Source organism: Hippopotamus amphibius, chromosome 9 (genome assembly GCF_030028045.1).
Source record: "Hippopotamus amphibius kiboko isolate mHipAmp2 chromosome 9, mHipAmp2.hap2, whole genome shotgun sequence".
Taxonomy (NCBI): Eukaryota; Metazoa; Chordata; class Mammalia; order Artiodactyla; family Hippopotamidae; genus Hippopotamus; species Hippopotamus amphibius.
The window spans coordinates 82,494,523-82,513,052 of NC_080194.1; the positions used below are offsets into that span (position 1 = coordinate 82,494,523).

General features: G+C 43.3%; 1 protein-coding gene across 2 annotated transcripts; it reads right to left on the bottom strand.

Annotated features, from left to right (window-relative positions):
• Positions 1-1,545: 1,545 nt before the first annotated feature.
• Positions 1,546-18,241, bottom strand: TIRAP (TIR domain containing adaptor protein). Of its 2 annotated transcripts, XM_057695964.1 has the most exons (6): positions 17,942-18,241; positions 17,240-17,552; positions 8,453-8,576; positions 8,082-8,240; positions 5,894-6,502; positions 1,546-4,514 (listed from the first exon to the last, which is right to left on the bottom strand). In XM_057695964.1, the coding sequence occupies exons 4-6, from the start codon at positions 8,146-8,148 to the stop codon at positions 4,495-4,497; spliced, it is 696 nt and encodes a 231-aa protein (XP_057551947.1). In that variant the 5' UTR covers positions 8,149-8,240; positions 8,453-8,576; positions 17,240-17,552; positions 17,942-18,241; the 3' UTR covers positions 1,546-4,494. The 2 variants fall into 2 exon arrangements, with proteins under 2 accessions (XP_057551947.1, XP_057551948.1); XM_057695965.1 differs by lacking the exon at positions 17,240-17,552.
• Between the last annotated feature and the right edge of the window lie 289 nt (positions 18,242-18,530).

Below are 18,530 nucleotides of genomic sequence, written 5' to 3' on the forward strand. Positions count from 1 at the left end.
AATAGCAAGTGGATACTGAAGCTGAAGTTTTAAGGGTGATTGCTTGTCTCTAGAAGTCTAGAACCTTGGGCTTTAACATGTGATGTTTAAGGCACAGAACTGGGCTCGTGCAAGTGAGGAGCTGGAAGAGAGAACTTCCCAGAGAGCCAAGATATCTAAAGGGCCCCCACCTCAATGAAAGGGCCAACTACTTAAAAAAATAAAATGAAAGCTGCCCCACTAAAGGAGACAAGATGTTTAGGAAACTTATCTACCACAACATCTGGCTCTGGAGGGAAAGAAAAAAAAAAAAAAAAACCTGAAAATGTGTAATCACAGGCCAATCTCCATGCAGGTTTAGAATTCCGGTTCATACTGCCTACCTGATCTAGGAATTCAAACTGAAAAATCTGTTTCAACCAGTCTTGTATTCTTCACTGTTTATGCCAAATTGACTCTAGAAGAAATGAAAAGTCTAAATAGATCTATAACTCTTTAAGATACTGAAATTACATTTAAAATCCACCCCACTCCACCCCTTGCAAAATATGCTGGGCCCAACTGTATTTACAGATGAGTCGACTAAACATTCAAGGAACAATTAATTCCAAGCTTTAACTCATCAATGAATAGAAAAAAGGGACCACTCCACAATTATTTTAGAAAGCTGACATAACCTTGGTAACACAGCCAGAAAAGGATAATACAAGAAAGGACAGTTATGGGCCAATCTTACATACGGACATAGATGTAAAATCGTAAAGAAAATGTTAGCAATCTGAATCCTGCAATGTAAACAAAGGTAATAATACATCACGATCAAGATAAGTTTACCACGAATATGACTGGCTTAACATTAGAAAATCTGATGTTATTCACTGCATTACCATTTAAAAGGGGGGGAAAAACACATCATTTCAGTAGAAGTGGAAATTTTAGATTAAATTTCAAACCCGTTCAAGATAAGTAAAACTCATTCAACTAGAAACAACAGGAAACTTACAGCTTGTTAAAAAAATATGTACCAAACCAAAAACGTACAACAAATGTCACATGTAATGGTAAAATGTTTGAAGCATTCCCTTCAAAATCATGATTTACACAACGTTGTCACTTTCAACATTTTACTGGTGGTCCTAAGCAGCACAGAAAGACAAGTTTTTGTTTTGTTTTGCAAATTATATGATTGTCTTTATAGAAACCCAACAAAATCTATACTCTTATAGAATAAATAATTCAGAAGTTTGCTTATATTAGATCAATATGAGGGACTTCCCTGGTGGTCCAGTGGGTAAGACTCTGCACTCCCAATGCAGGGGGCCCAGGTTTGATCCCTGGTTGGAGAACTAGATCCCATATGCATGCCGCAACTAAGAGTTCACATGCCACAACTAAGAAGCCTGCGTGCCACAATAAAGATCTCGTGTGCTGCAACTAAGACCCAGAGCAGCCAAAATAAATAAATAAATAAATAAATATGTATTTTAAGAAAACACCTTTTACAGTAGCAACAGAAAATATGATGTACTAAGGAATAAATCTCATAAAAAATGTGACTGACCAATATGCAAAAAATTTACAGTTTTATTGAAATACATTTAAAGACATAAGTAAATGAAGACATGCCATTTTTATGAAGAGCAAGATTCAATATCATTAAAACATGTAAAACATCTGTCCTTTCCAAATTAATCTCTCAACTCAACGTAAGTCCAATAAAAATACTAACTGGCCTTTTCCTGGAATCTGACAAACTGAATAAACAATTTATATGAAAGAGTAAAGGAACAGGAAGAGTTGAAGTGGTTTTGATGGTTAAGAGGAGTGGGAGGAGCTGACCTATAAGGTATCAGGGTTTACTAACAACCACAGTAAGTAAGACAGGGTGCCACTGACATAGGGGTACATCAGTGGACAAAGGGAGGAGCCTGGAGAACCCAGGAGCAGACCCCCACGTATGACAACATATGACAGCAGTGACATCACAATCAGTGGCAGAAAGATGGACTAGTCAGTAAATAATGGATATTCAAAAATAAAAATAACAAAGGGATCGCTGACCTATAAACCAAGAGCAACAAAAACAAACCCAAACAAAACATCCAGGCAGATTAAATACCTAAATGTGAAATACTTCCAGAAGAAAATACAGGAGTAGGGGAAACTTCCTAAAGAAGACACAAAAACCAAAGACTACAAAGTAAGAGATAAAAGTTTTTATATTAAAAAATAAAAGTTCTTTAAAAGATACTGTTATATTGTAGTTATATTTTTTAAAAAACTTCTAATAATTTAGAGACATACTTAAATATTCAGAAATAAAATAAGACCTGGGATTTGCTTCACAATGATCTGTGGGTGACTTCTGGGTAGGGTGATTGTTAATAGAAGCTTATCTCTGAGTTGGTAATTGTTGAAACGGGGTGATAGGTTTATGGTGATTCATCAAACTTCCGCCTTCCTTTTAGTGTATGATATATTTTTTTATAAAAAAGGCAAAAGGGAAAAAATACTATGACAATAGGATACCAGTGTTCACCCACCAGATTATCAAACAGTTGAAAAAACTGCTAATTCAGGGAATTCCCTGGCAGTCCAGTGATTAGGACTCGGTAATTTCACTTCTGGGGCCTGGGTTCAATCCCTGGTCAGGGAACTAAGATCCCACAAGCCATGTAGCGTGGCAAAAAAATAAAAAATTAAATTAAACAAATCTGATAATTCTAAATGTTAGCAAGAACATGAAAAGTGGCAACTCTTATACACAAATGGTAGGAACATAAATTGGCACAACCAATTTGGAAGAAAACGGTATCTTCTACCAAAACTGAAGGTACATATTCTCGACTACCCAGCTATTCCCCATCTAGGTTAAATCCTAGAAAATCTTGCTCTTGGAAACATATACAGAATAAAAATGCTCATAGGCTCAATGTTTTCAATAGCAAAAAACTGGAAACAACCAAATGTCCATTTGTAAAACAATGTGCAACTAAATAGTGATATATTTACATAACGGAATGAAAGTGAATTTACTGGAGTTCCATGAATCAATGTGAATACATCTTACAAATATATGGAAAAAAAAAAAAAGAAAAAGGAATTTGCAGAATATAAACATAACACCATGTACGTAAAGTATAAAACCATGTAAAAGTTAGTACGTTGTCAGGAATGCATACATATGTAATAAATTTCTAGAGAAAAGCTAAGAATGATAAATTCAAAATTCAGAATAGTGGTTACTTGTGGTGGGAGTAGGGAGGACAATGCAATGAAGGGCACAAAGGGAGCACCATGGGGATTGTAAGGTTTGGCTTCCAAGCTGGGTGTTGAGTACATGAGTATATATTATATTATCCTTTAGTCCTTTTGTATGTAATAAGATGATTTGTAATTAAAAATCAAATTTTTTTCACAATATATACAAATAGTGAATCATGTACACTTGAAACTAATATGTTATACGTCAACTATATCTCAAAAATATATATATATATACATTTTTTTCAGTAAAAGGAGGAGATGTGATGGGGGAAGTGGGAGAAGAGACACAAAAGTACACATCAAGGGAATAATAAATTCATTTCAGTTCAACAACCAGGTTTTACTGAGAACAGATGAATGCAATTCTGCCTGTCCTACAAGGTAGACAGTCATCTATAAGGTAGACAGTCATCTGCTGTTTCCTCTGAGTGCAGAGGTGAAGGAGCTACTGTAAAAGCATGAGTTCTGGGCAGACCCCTGATGAGGCCCCCATATGTCAAAGCATCGGTAGGTGGGCTTTTGATCCCAGCTAAAGGGTCTGAGCTTTCCTTCTCTTCATCCCATCTGCTCCCTTCCCTCTCCTGTCTATTCAGAATGGTTTCTAGGTGTAAGTCTTTAATGACAGGCATGCAGTGAAAACAAATACAGGATAGTGCTGAAGGCATCTTCCACGCAGCTTTCGGAAGTGAGCGATGTCACTGGGAGACCCCGGCAGGAGTATGAGTGTGAAAGATGCCATACCTGTTGCTTTCTCCTGACGCCTGTTCAGGGCTTCCCAGGCAACGGGGAAAACCACCCAGCTGAGGCGAGCAGTCCAGGCTTCAAGCGCCTTACTCAGCTGAGTCACCTCTTCGGGAGGAATGCACATTGACACCAGTGTCCGGTTCCAGGGGAAGAGGATACAGGCTTCACTTCATGTCCAATCAAGCAGGAGACAACACACGGGCGATGTCTGGGTATGAGCACTTCCTCCCACCTCCGCTTTCTGGCCTCCCCAGGCCTTCCTGGGGGAGTCCCCAGCTCACTCACAGCCTTCCTGGGGGAGTCCCCAGCTTCCTCAGGCCTTCCTGGGGGAGTCCCCAACTTCCCCCGGGTCTTCCTGGGAGGCCACAGATAATCTGATCCCAGGGACACATACAACATGCTGCAAACTCGCTCTTTACAACTCGGCACATCTGCTGGAATCCAAGGCCCTGGGCCCTCTAACTCCATTTCCAGCTTTGCTCCAACTGTCTGGGTCCCGTGGTGTCAGCTGAGAGTCTGCAGATCTGAAAGAGACCAAAGGGAATCACAGGGCTTGTCACCCTCCTCAAATCCCAGCATCTCTGTTTCCCCCACAGGTCCCCACCTCCGCTACCTTTTAATCTATTTTACTTCTAATCCCATTGTAATATAACGCCCCTCCCTGGATACGCTTATCGTGGGCAATTCTTTCCTATTATTTTGCCCTTGTTTGCCTTACTAAACCAATACTAAACCAGAATCCCTCCTGGCATTTTCCCAGCTCTTGGTGGCCATTTCCAACCTGGCCTCAGTGAGAGAAACCTAATACTATTAATACTAGTAATGATAATAATGGCTAATGTTCATTGAGGACTTGATATGCACTAGGCCCGGCCTGTCACGAATACTTTCCATGTGCCAGGCTACGTTACTTAGGTATATAGCATCAATCTCATTTAACCAATGAGAAAACCCAGGCACAGAACAGTTAAGTAACTTGCCCAAGTAACACAGATTTTTTCCAGAGCCTGTATTCTGAACGACAGGCAGACCTCAGAAATATTGCAGGTTCCGTTCCAGACCACCAGGATAAAGCAAATACGGCAATAAAGTGAGTCACGTGAATTTTTTGGCTTCCCAGTGCACATAAAAGTTATGTTGGGACCTCGCTGGTGATGCAGTTAAGAATCTGCCTACCAATGCGGGGGACATGGGTTCAATCCCTGCTCTGGGAAGATCCCACATGCTGCGGACCAGCGAAGCCAGTGCACAACAACTACTGAGCCTGTGCTCTGGAGCCCTTGAGCAACAACTACTGAGCCTGCCCGCCACAACTACTGAACCCTGAGAGCCTAGAGCCCCTGCTCTGCAACAAGAGAAGCCACTGCAGTGAGAAGCCTGCCCACCGCAAGGAAGACCCAGTGCAGCTAAAAATAGATAAATAGATAGATAAATAAATAATAAATCTTTTTTAAAAAAAGTTATGTTTATACTCTTCCGTAGTCTATTAAGTGTACAATAGCATTATGTTTTTAAAAACAATGTATGTGCCTTCACAGAGAACTATATTCAATATTCTGTGATAAACCATAATAGAAAAAATATTTTTTAGAAAAGAATGTGTATATATATATGTATAACTGAATCACTTTGCTGTACATCAGAAATGAACACATTATAAGTCAACTATACGTCAATAAAAAATGATACAAAAATGTACATGCCTTAATTAAAAATTGTTATTGCTAAAAAAAATGCTAATCATCATCTGACAACACAGGGTTGCCACAAACCTTCTGTTTGTAAAAAAGCACAGTATCTGCTAAGTGCTGTAAAGCGAAGCCTATATTAGGCCACTCTGGGTGTCTCCTAACAGCCCAAGTAGTGCAGGCGCTATGGCTGAAGCCCCTTCCCCGTCGCTTACACCGCACGACAGCCTCCTTGACTTGGCGAAAGCCACCGTCGGGACCCCGGCCGTCCACGAAGTACATGTATCGGAGCTCGGCGGGGTAGGCGTCTCTGCTGAGGCCTGACATCAGGGGGATGGTGCGGCCCTCCGCCCCGGGGGCCTCGCTCAGCGCCTGCAGCATCTGGTACTTGCACCACGGGTCCCGGAGGAAGCCGGGGGTGATGAGCAGCACGCGGCAGTGGCTGCTGCTCAGCGCCTGGCACAGCTCGGACACGATGGCGCCGCCGGGGGTCGCGTCGCGAAGCTGCAGGAAGCAGCGCAGGCTGGCGGCGCTGCCCTCCAGGTAGGAGACCAGCTCCTGTGCGGCCGCCAGGTCCTCCTCGCTGTGGCACACACACACATCATAGTCCTTGCTCCAGCGGCCGCTGCTGCTGCCACTGCTGCTGCCACTGCTGCTGCCGTCCGCGCCCATGTGTGTGGGTGGCGGGCTGGGAGACGCTTCCGAGCTGGGGCCCACGGGTGGGGGGCTGTTCGATGAGCTCGGCTGTGAAACGTCACCGGGGGGGCTTTCTGGGGAGACGGGCGTCTTCGTGGGCTTCTTCGACAGGGCCTGCCTGAACCAGTCTGCCGAGGAGAAACATTGCTCAGGCCTGGAGTTCCCAGCAGGGCTCTCCTTGCGACCCCCAGAGAGAGGAACCCCTCGGGTAGGACCCCCAGCCCATCTCCCCGGCCCACCTTCTCACACCTGCTGCTCCGCTACCGTGTACATCCCTCAGGAGTTGCCCGAAAGCTCCCCCTATCTTTAAAGGTTTCCGTAATACATTAAAACTCTGGCTGGTTTATAAGTCAACAGGGATGCAATGCTAGCGTGCCCTACTGTATTGCATATTGGAAAGTTGCTAAGAGAGTACATCTTAAAAGTTCTCATCCCAAGAAGAAAATAAATCTGTAACTATGTATGATTACAAAGTACGCGAATGTTAGATCATTATGTTGTACACCTGAAACTAACAGAATACTGTATGTCAATTATACCTCAATCATTTTTTTTAATGCCTTTGGAATACCAACAATATGAGGAAAAAAAAAAAAAAAAGAACTCCGTCTGCTTTACCAGCCTGATCGCGAGAGATGGCTTTGCCTGCTCTATGCCCTTTGATTTCTGGTAACCCCCAGCCTATCCTAACCAGAACTTCCCACGAGCTGACTAGTCAACCATCTGTGAGTTGGTAAGTAGACTATGTTAAACTGGTAAATATCAATTAGTCCTCAAACCTGCTTTTGGTACTGAGGGGAGGTAGATTTAGATTAAGGGGCTACAGGGACTTCCCTGGTGGTCCAGTGGCTAAGACTCTGTGCTCCCACTGCAGGGGGCCTGGGCTCGATCCCTGGTCAGGGAACTAGATCCCACATGCCACAACTAAAGAGCCAGAGTGCCACAACTAAGACCCAGCACAGCCAAATAAATAAATATATATTGAAGAAAAAATAGATTAAGGGGCTACCCATTATAGGAGGGAGAGAGAGGCAGGGATCGGCATGCGTTTGGCCCTGAGAAATCCTAGCTTGCTGCTAAATGGGTAAAACAGAAATGTGGAAGAGGACCCCCTGCCCAGAGTTCCTGAAGACCTTAGAGCTGAGTGATCCAGAACCACACTTTGGAGTGGGACACAGGTTTCATTGTGGACCTGCTGCTTGCTTTCTATATGACCTTAAGCAAGTCAGCCTATGTCTCTACTTCCTCATCTGTAAAATGGGTTCACTATAGTTGTTGTTGAAGATTAGTGGAGATAATACAGTATTTGGCATACTGTGAGTACTCCAAATGGTTTCAACTCAGTTTCCCCAGCTTTTGATCAGGACAGAAAGTGTGGAGTTCTGAAGGTTGATTTGTTTCCTCTCTCTGCTTGGCTCCTTCCTGGTTCTGGACCATTTAGATGACAAGAGACGATCTGTTAAGCACTCAGCACAGTGTTTCCGGGCTGGGAAGATGAGCTGTGCACACCTGGGAAAGCTGTGAGCCAAAAGGACTGAAGCCTCCCTGATGCATACCCCTTTGCTCCCCACAGAGCCTCTGGGCACTGAGGTCAAGGCAGGACCGCCATCCCCCCCACCCCTCCGCCGTCAGCCTCCTTGCGTCTCTCCAGGGCCTGTGTGTGGGGGCCAAGCAGCCTCCTGGAATTAGGAGTCTGTGTCCACTCACCAGCCATCTTGCCCAGAGGCTTCTTGGACCTGGAGTGAGGAGCCGGGGAGGAGGTTGACGATGCCATAGTGGTGGGCTCCAAACTAACCCCATGAGACCAGGCATTGGTAAAGTGCAAGAAGGGAGGGGACCCAGTCTTGACCTCATGGAACAGCCATCCTACAAGAGACAGAGAGAGAGGATCACAAAAGCTGTACTTACTTTACTCCCAGCTCCAGTGGGTGGGCTCTGGCAGTTCTTTCTCTCCTAGTGCCTGACAGAGGCTCAGTCTCCAAATGTGTCCCTCATCCCTTATGAGATTAGGGACAGACACCACTGGGATTAGAGCTGGTTTCCAGCTAAGCCCCGATCTGTGTAGCGATCAGACTTACAGAGTATGAGCTCAGCATGACCAGCAGAGTGACTGTTCTCTGCACCACCCGGCCAGGGGTGCATTCGGGATCTGGGGAAGGGCGGCTGGCAGGCAGCTCATAGTAGGAACTTCCCGTGTAAATGCTGAAATCAGAGAAGAAGGTCTGTTGCTTTTTGCACAAATAATTATGTATCAAGGTAGACAGATGTTAAACAGTAGAGAGAGAGCACTAAGAAACCTTGGGGAACTTTTCCTGCAAGTCTGCCTTCCCCTGAATAACTTCCTCCATCCACCCATCTACCCATCCACCCCTCCCTCTCTCCCTCCCATCCTCCTTCCCTCCCTCCCTCTCTCCCTCAGCTGCACACAGTGGTAAAGGTTGCAGACTCTGCAGGCAGAGTTCCTAGATCTCATCTCTTATGAACTGTGGCCTCTGGTAAACTATTTACTCTTATTTAACTTTAGTTTTTCCATCTGTGAAATGGAAATAATACTACAGCCTGCTCAGTATTACTGTGAAGATTACATGAGATAATTTTTGTTAAGTGCATGGCATAGAATGCTCAGAAAATAGTATGGCTTAGTATGTATTTAAAATAATCCAGGGACGTTCCTGACAGTCCAGTGGTTAAGACTTCGCCTTCCAATGCCGGGTGGGTGCGGGCGGTGGGGGGGTGCTGTCGATCCTTGGTCAGGGAGCTAAGATCCCACATACCTCTCAGCCAAAAACCCAAAACATAAAAAACAGAAGTGATATTGTAACAAATTCAATAAAGACTTTAAAAATGGTCCACATAAAAAAAATCTTTAAACAAAAATACAATAATCCAGATATTGGAGGGATGTATTCAATGTTATTCCAAATTTCAAAAGGTTTTTGGTTGTTTTCCTTCGGGGGGATTGTCAAACGGCATGTAAATTTATATGGAAATGCCAAGGACCAAGAGTCCCTTAGATGGGCAACTCGCCATGTTCTCTTTCCACCTCAATGACCTGATGTCCCTGATGGTGGAGACTCTTTTTCTGCCTAGGTTTCTGGGAGGACACCACGTGGAGCAGAGCCCACACCAATCTGAGATGGAGCCACTGCATTCCAGTGGCTTCTGTAGATGAAGGGCTGGTGGAGAACTTGGCTCCAGAGCAAGGACAGCTCTCTCACTATTTGATGGATTTGCAGAGGTCCAAACAACACCCCCGGGGAACTCACAGAGAAATGACCTGTCTGAATAGACACGCTGAGATAAGAGTTTTCAAAATTTAAAGAATGTCCTTCAATGTTGGACAGAAATGCTTCATTCTGCTAAATGCTGAACACCCTTATGCTAACCTGATGAAGAGAAGGCAAGAGATACTGATGATTCATAAAAATATATCAAAGTTCAAAAAAAGGAGAACTTCAACTGCAGCAGCATAGGGTAGGGATGGGGTGAGGCAGAAGGAGGAGTTGAGGTGGGCTTGGCACCAGAGGTATATTTGAAAGAGCAAAGCAGATAGCTGCTAAGCAAGCCAGAAGGACACTGAAAGGGGAACATTAACAAAGGCATGTGTTTCTTTCCTACCTAACATTCTTTGGATTTCAGACCCCCTACGTGGTGAAGTTGAGGCAGTGCCTGGTAACCCCCATTACGTTTTGAAATCCTTGTCCTGGTCAGGAGTCACTGTCTCTTGACATCTTCATTTCAACCATTCAAGATGTCCTGACCCCTCCCTCCACCCCCCCAGCCCGGCTGCCCCCCACTGCCTCCCCTCCAGTAACAGACACAATGTTGCTTGCTTTTTATATTACTCAAATCTTTTTTCAATTGTGTTTTAATTTGAAAATTCATTATTTGGCCTTGATACACTGACAAACTGGAGAATCATTTGATATTTTTAATGACAGCCTAAAGGTTCAAAATTAACATAATACTTTAATCTACTTAACAGATGTAGATTTAAGGTTCAGTTTGTCATTTTATCAAATGACTTGCTGTTTTGGCAATACATGCTGATTTCTGGTAGCTGCCTTTCTTCATTGCTTGTTTAAGAAGAAATCCAATTGCCCAACAGGCATCGGAGGTGAATTGGTGTAAGCCCTAGTGACTGATTTACGGAAAAGTTCAAACACAGGAAATAGCATTTTTGACAAAGGATAATTGAGCAAGAATGCAGATCCTTCCATTAACCGTATACACTGTCTACTTCCTAGAGTCTAAAACCCTACTGCATTTTCCTTGTTACTTTTCAGTTCTTGTGCAGCTGGGGGTGTGGAGCGATCACATTCAAAGCTTCAATCTTTACAAGATTTAGTAACAGTCATATATCGAGATATGGGAGAAAAGTTGTCGGGAAGGTAAGATAATGAACCCAATTCTCCAACTGGAAGTCTCATCACTCACTCTGTCTATTCTCTGATTTGCTGTGTAGTCACTTTTCCTTGTGCTTTTAAAAAATTCGTCAAGTAGAATGATATAGACCTAAATACCTGCTTTACAGATAATTACAAAGATTTGATAGAAAATTAGTAAAGAACTTCTTCAAAACAAAACAAAGCAGTACCATGTTACTGTCAGTGTTTTTAGAATGTTTTTTCAATATTTATATGAAGGATCTTTTTTTTTTTAAGTTATCCAAGGATCTTTTTTTTTAAAGATTTTATTTATTTATTTATTTATTTATTTATTTATTTATTTATTTATTTATTTATTTTTGGCTGTGCTGGGTCTTCGTTGCCGTGTACAGGCTTTCTCTGGTTGTGGTGAGTGGGGACTACTCTTCCTTGCAGTCTTCAGGCTTCTCATTTCAGTGGCTTCTCTTGTTGAGGAGCACGGGCTCTACGCGAGTGGGCTTCAGTAGTTGCAGCACATGGCCTCAGTAGTTGTGGCTCTCAGGCTCTAGAGAGCAGGCTCAGTAGTTGTGGCGCAAGGGCTTAGTTGATCCGTGGCATGTGGGATCTTCCCGCACCAGGGATCAAACTCGTGTCTCCTGCCTTGGCAGGCGGATTGTTAACTACTGCACCACCAGGGAAGTCCTATATGAAGGATCTTAATATGTGAGGCAAATACTATAAAGTTTCATTGTATAAGATCCACAGCGTGTTAAGTATTATTCAGTATCTAACGGGTCTCCAATATCTATTATATAGGGAAAGTACTGAAACCTATGAAGGTATATGATTATGTATCTTATAGAATTCATATCATATTTCTGTTAAACTGGAATCACTATCTGTGGTAGATGGCACAGTGGTCCCCGAAAGACATGCACATCCTAATCCTCAGAACCAGTGAAAATAAGCTACCTTACTTAGCAGAAGCAGACTTTGCAGACGTGATTAAGGGTCTGGAGATGGGAAGATTAGCCTGGATTATCCAGGTGGGCCAAATATAATCCCAGAGGTCTTACAAGAGGAAGACAGAAGGGTCAGAGTGAGAGAGGAGATGTGACAGCAGAAGCAGAGGTCGGTGTAAAGAATGTGGCAGCCTCTAGAAGCCGGAAAAGGCAAGGACCTAGATTCTCCCCTACAGCCTCCAGAAGGGACGCAGCCCTACTGATCCATTTTAGACTGTGACCGCCACAACTGTAAAATAATAAACGTGTGCGATGTGAATCCACTAAGTTTGTGGTACTTTGTTACAGAAGCAATAGGAAACTACTACACTGTCTTTGGTTGTACGCAATGCTAATGAATGGAGAAAGCATTGACTCTAAGTGCTAAAAACCGGTCTGCTTAACAGTTTAAATTGTCTGAGGGAGTTTTTCCCTTCTTTGATGGATAACATCATCTACACTTCATTTGATTTTTGACTTTAACAACACGTTTCAAAGGCTCAAACACTTGCTGACACACTTGTCAGGGCAGGATTCGTTAGAACTTACAGGACAATGTCCCTTAAAGTGCTGAAATTAATTGTTAATAGCTTGATAGGCACAATACAGTGTTTCTGAGTAGTTATGGACTGTGGTGGATAGATCCTAAGGTGGCCCCATGTTCACACCTGTGAGTGTGGGCAGGACCCATGACTTCTTACCGATAGAATATGGCAAAGGTTGTAGTATGTCACTCACATGATTGTGTTACTATGTGTATGGTGTGTGTGTACTCACGTGTATATAAATGTTTATACACATATACACATATGTATAGTAACATAATCATTTGTGTGTATATGTATACAATACACACATACGTACATAAAGTATGTTATATAAGATGTGTATATATAAATACAACATATAAATGAATATCGTGTACATATGTATGTACGTGCATGCGTGTGGGTGTGGATGTAAAAGTCCATCTTAGCAGACTGGAGAGAGACTCCCTTGCTGCCTTGGAAGAATCTCCCATGTCATGAGAGGACCAGGTGTCGAGGAACTTCGGGCAGCCTCGAGAAGCCAAGAGTGAAGCCCAGCTGAAAGCCAGCAAGAAAGCAGGCCTCATTCCTACAACTTGAAGAAAATGAATTCTGCCAGCAAACAACAGCCTGAGGGTCTTGTAGGGGGTCTTTTCCCATTTGCATCCCTGATGGCACCGCAGCCCTAGCTTAACACCTGGACTGCGGCTGGGTGAGAGCCCAGCAGAAGACTCAGCCAAGCCTTTCCCAGGTCCTTGACCCTCACAAACTATGAGATAACAGATAAGTGTTGGTTTAAGCTGCTAAATTTGTAGTAATTTGTCATGCAGCACAGAAAATGAATACAGGGGCCAACCACAATGATGGCTTAAAATGCTGGTTCCTGCGCCCCATCCCAAATCTACTGAATCAAATCTCTGGGAGTGAGACTTGGGAACCTGATTTTTAAACAAGTACCCCAGGAATTCCCTGGTTGTCCAGTGGTTAGAACTCGGCACTCTCACTGCCAGGGCCCTGGGTTCGATCCCTGGTTGGGGAACTAAGATCCTGTAAGCCACACAGAGCAGCACAAAAACAAACAAAAAACCCCACCAAAGCCAAAAAACAAAACAAAAACAAAAAACAGGGACTTTCCTGGTGGTCCAGTGGTTAAGACTCTGTGCTGCCAATGCAGGGGGCCCGGGTTCGATCCCTGGTCAGGGGGACTAGATCCCATACACATGCCACAGCTAAGAGTTTGCACACCACAACCAAGACCCGGTGCAATCAAAATAAAAAATATATATATAAATATATATATTTAAAGAAAAGAAAATACATAGCAATAAAAAAAAAGTACCCCAGGATTCTGATGTACCTACAAATTGGTCTAGTGGGCTGCAGCAGTGGTTCCCAAACCAACCTGCATATCATTATCACCTAGAGAGCTTTTAAAATATAGCTACCCCTGGAAATTCTTATTCAATAGTTCAGAAGTGGGGCTCCCAAAACCTGTATTTTTTAAAGAGCTCTCTAGGTAATTCTGACACAAGGAACCACTCGTCTCGATTTATATAAGCAGTGGAGTAATTGAAAAATGCTTGGCAAATCTTGGGATTGATTTTGTGAAATAAATTTCAAACTACTCATTTTTTTATAAAGTCAGATTTAAGATGGGATTCTAGCAGGCAGAAAATAGTCATAGAACTCCAAGTAATTAACTGAAGTCTTATAACCTGTATTAAAGTAAATCATTTTGCTGAATTTTTGCTGAATATATAACAAGGTATACATGCTTTCAGCGCTACATTTTGTAAATTTTGAAGACTTCTGAAGATGTCAAAAATTTCAAGTGTGTGTGTACCTGTGTGTGTGTAAAAGCACCCACTACTTTGTTTATTATTTTCTTAAATATGTTTGGCCGCACCACGCAGCCTGCAGGATCATAGTTCCCCAACCAAGGATCAAACCTGGGCCATGACAGTGACAGCACTGAATTCTAACTAACAGGCCACCAGGGAACCCCCTAAATTTAATTATAAATCAAAAGTGTTGTTACTTTGGTTGTTAAAATCTAAAACCTTAGATGTAATTTAGTCACATAGGTGTATATCTTACTGATCAAACATGAATTGGGAAGTATTTTAATTAGCATTGCTCTATTTTGCAAAACGTAGCAAACTGGGCTTCAGAAAACAGTTCCTTAATTTTAAAAAACTCCCTTAGTTTTGAAACTATATCATATATGTACTAAAGGTCATTTTAAACTAAAATGGTGTGAATTTATTTTGTATTTACTTTGCTGTAGGTCTCATGTAAATATGCAGGCATTGAATGCAGTGTATATTGTGCGAGCAGTGAATTTAATGATAGATACAGTTTACAAATTATGCCTTTATACATCAGTTCCCTTTTCAGCTTACAAAATGATTGCTTTTTATATATATTTGAAAAAGACTTGGGGGGGTTGGGATTAGATTAAAAAACCTAAGCTTCTTAAAGAGGAACTTTAAGAGGACTTCCACTACCAGAATAATAAAGACTTACTATAAAGCAATGATAATTAAGGCACAATGATATTTGTGCACAAGGACAGACAGACTACTGGAAGAAGAGGGTGTCCAGGAACAGACCCACATCTATACAGTCTCCTGGTTTATGACAAAGCCAACACTGCAGTGCAGTGAGTGGGGAAAGGTGGTCCCTTTTGAAAACGGGGTCAATTTAGACAGCCTCGTGGGAACAAATGAATCTTGAGCCATAGATCACACCATACCAAAAAAGTAATTTCAAATGGATAGTAGATATACGTGAGAATAACAATAAAGCTTTTAGAAGAAAGTATAGGAGATTATCTTCCTGACTTTATTTTCCCGATTTTTAAAAATTGAGATATGACTGACACATAACATTATATTAGGTGACATATAACACAATGATTCGATTTATGTATATATTTAGAAATGATCATCACAAGTCAAGTTAGCATCCACTACCATGCATAATTATACATTTCTTTTCTTGTCCTCAGAACTTTTAAGTAACTTTCAAATACACAATACAGTATTATTAACTACAGTCACCATGTTGTACATTACATCCCAGGACTTATTGATTTTATAACTAGAAGTTTATAGCTTTTGACCACCTTCACCCATTTCACCCACTCCATACCCCCCAGGATAGGCAACAATTAAAAAAAAAACCTAAACATAAATAATAGAACCATAAGGGAAAAATTATAAAAAAAATGATAAACTGGACAACATTAAAGTGAAGAACATCTGTTCTTCAAAAGACATCCATTAGGAGAGTGAAAAGGCAACCTCCTGAGAGAGAGAGAAGATATTTAAAAAATACATATCAAATATGTCTCATATCCAGAATATTAAAGAACTCACAAACTGGTAAGAAAAAGAGATACAATCTTTTGGAACAAAGGGCAGAAGAATTGAATAGACACTTCACAAAAGGATATCCAAATGCCCAACAGACATATGAAAAGACACAGAATTCATTAGTCATCAGAGAAATGCAAATTAAAACCTCAATGCAACCCCACTTCCCACTCACTCAGCAGAATGGCTACAATGAAAAAGACAGTCTCAAGTACTGGTAAGTGTGTGTAGAAACAGGAACTCATACACTACCTGTGGGAGTGTAACGTGGTGCAAGGACTTTGAAAAACTCTTTGGTGCTATATTCCACTTCTAGGAATGTACCCAACAGAAGTGCTTACCTATGCTCACCAAAAGACAAACATAAGAATGCCTCAGCAGCGCTATTTACAATAAACTCAAGCTGGAAACAACCCGTATCCATCAATCCAAACCTCCAGCAGAACGTAGAAATAAACTATGGTCTATCCATACAGTGCAAAATTACATACCAATGAGGATAAACGAACTACCGCTAAATGCAAGAAGTGTCAATCTACATATTGAGTACAAAACACCATACAGTAAAGTACATAAGTATAATTCCAAGTATCTAAAGTTCAGAAACAAAATTATTTTATGATGTTAGAAGCCAGAATAGCAGTTACCCGTAGGTGAAAGTAGTGATTGGAAGTGGGCATAAGAGGGCATCTGGGCAGTTCCCTGGTTGCCTAGTGGTTAGGATTCTGGGCTTCGCTGCCAGGGGCGGGGTTCAATCCCTCATCAGGGAACTGATCAGGAAAAAAAAAAAAAGCCATCTGGAGTGCGAGTACTGTTTTATTTATTCTGTATAGGAATGTCACTGCGTAACACTGGGTAAGCTGTACACTTGAGATCTGTGTAGTTTTCTGGGTGTAGGTTGTGTTTCAATTTAAAAAAAGGTTTTAAAAATAACTAGACATGCAAGAATTCATCATGTACATGTATATAATATATGTTATATTCTTGAAAAGACATTATAGAAATAGGGACCAGATTAGAAGTTGTTCATGATATGAGAGTGGGCCAGTGGGTGTAGCCCTAAAAAGGCAACATGAGAGATGCTGTGGTAATGGAAATCATGTGTATCTTGGCTGTATCATAAATATCCTGGCTGTGATGTTGTACTATAGTTTTGCAAGATTACCACTGACAGAAACTGGATAAAGAATAGATGAGATATCTCTGTATTATTTCTTACAACAATTAATTTTTAAGATTATATCAGTTCAATTATTTTTAACATTTCTTTTTATTTAAAAATTTTATCTTTTTGTGGTGTAATAATAATCTGTCTCACTTCTTTGAAATGACCAAAAGCATGCATAAACTCCAAAGGCAGATTTTGGAAATTTTTAAAAGTGTTTGACCCTAGAATGGTTTATAAAAACATAGGTAGAAGCATGAAATAATATTTCTTCAGTTGGATGGTAAAAATTATCTAACTTTCAATTAAATTTTACTTTGGACCATTTGTAATACAGTATGCTTAAGCAAAAAACTTGAGAATTCAGTATGAAAGCAAAAAAAATAATAACTAGACATGACTTCCTCTGACAGTGGGTCATTCCTTACCCTCCGTGGCTCCTGGGTTAGGTGTGTCAGCTCAAGGAGTGTGCAGGCCATTCTCCTCTCTCTCAGCTGCACATGTCAGTGTGTGTGGGGTTCCCAGTGTCTCCAGGTTGGGGACGAGGGCTGACTCTGTCCTGCTCAGTAGTGTCACACGATGCCCAGCCCATGGTAGAGGTTTTGTGAAATGACTGTGGAAGGGATCCCTCCATAGGCCCTTAACCCTAAGTAAAGCCCTGTTCTTGCTGAAACACCGTCACAAAGGCCGTCAGAAGTGCAGAGGGAGAGGCTGCTCACAGCAGAGAAGGAGGCGAGGAGACTAGAAGAACAAGAATCAAGGCGTAAGCCACCAGACCGAGCCAGTCTCCGCAAGCTCACGGAGGGCTCCCTGCACGAGTTCCTTGGCGACAGAGAAGGTGACAGCTCTCTCCGAGGGCCTTTTCCCCCGTTTCCGCGTTGTGGGTGCTACGGGCGGCCAGGTGAAGGGGGGAGAAGGGACGGCTGTGAACCAGGCAGAGGTGCCGCAGGGAAGGGGCAAGTCCGGGACCGGGGATGGGGGATCGGGTCGCTAACGGGGCCGGCGGGGTGGGGGGGGGGGGACCCACTGCCCGAGGCGGTCCTGCCGCCCTGGCCGCCTGCCCACCCCACCCGCCCGGCCCGCGGGGCCCCGCCGCGCCCGCTCCCGCGCGCGCCTCCCCGAGCGCTCACCTGCGCCTGGGTGCGCGGGGCGCCGTCACGGTGCGGCCGGTGCGGGGCGTGGGCTCCGGCGCGGTGCGCGCCGCCAGCCCACGGGAAGTGCCGCCGGCCGGCCGCTGCCCCGGAAGCGCCGAGGCGCGCGGCCCGCGGCTCCTCCTCCGCCCGCGGCTCCTGCGCCCCGAGCCCGACCCGAGAGGGCGCCCGGCCCCGCCGGCGGCCGAGTCCTCCGCGCCCGCCTCCTCCGTGCCCGCGGGGAGGTTCGTGGGCATCTGCGCAGCTGCTGACCGGGCGGAAGCTTGGCTGTGAGTCTTTCCTCCCGAGTTCCCCGAAATCCACCAGGAGAACCGGCAGCCTCGGTTGTTCTCTGTCGGGGACAAGGAAAGAAACCCTCATTCCGTTCATCGAGTCTTCTCAGCGCCCTGCCAGGGAAGCGTTTATACCTTTTGTCTTTTTAGGCAAGTGAGGAAAATGATGCTGGACTTTCCCAAAGGCCATACACAGTCAGAGGTGAGGCGGAGAGGCAGCCGTGAGGTCAGCCCCCGGGGCGGGCCGCGCCTGGCACGCTCCCCTTAAGTTCAAGTCCAAGCGCACTGCCGGCTAG

What these genes read in the sequence shown, in the direction of transcription:
- TIRAP (XM_057695965.1), bottom strand. Translation starts at nt 8,148, where the DNA reads ATGGCATCGTCAACCTCCTCCCCGGCTCCTCACTCCAGGTCCAAGAAG. An exon ending in GCCTCTGGGCAAGATGGCTG is followed by an intron (nt 6,503 to 8,081) that starts GTGAGTGGACAC and finishes TCTCCTCGGCAG; the next exon opens with ACTGGTTCAGGCAGGCCCTG. An exon ending in CAAGGAGGCTGTCGTGCGGT is followed by an intron (nt 4,515 to 5,893) that starts GTAAGCGACGGG and finishes GGTCTCTTTCAG; the next exon opens with ATCTGCAGACTCTCAGCTGA.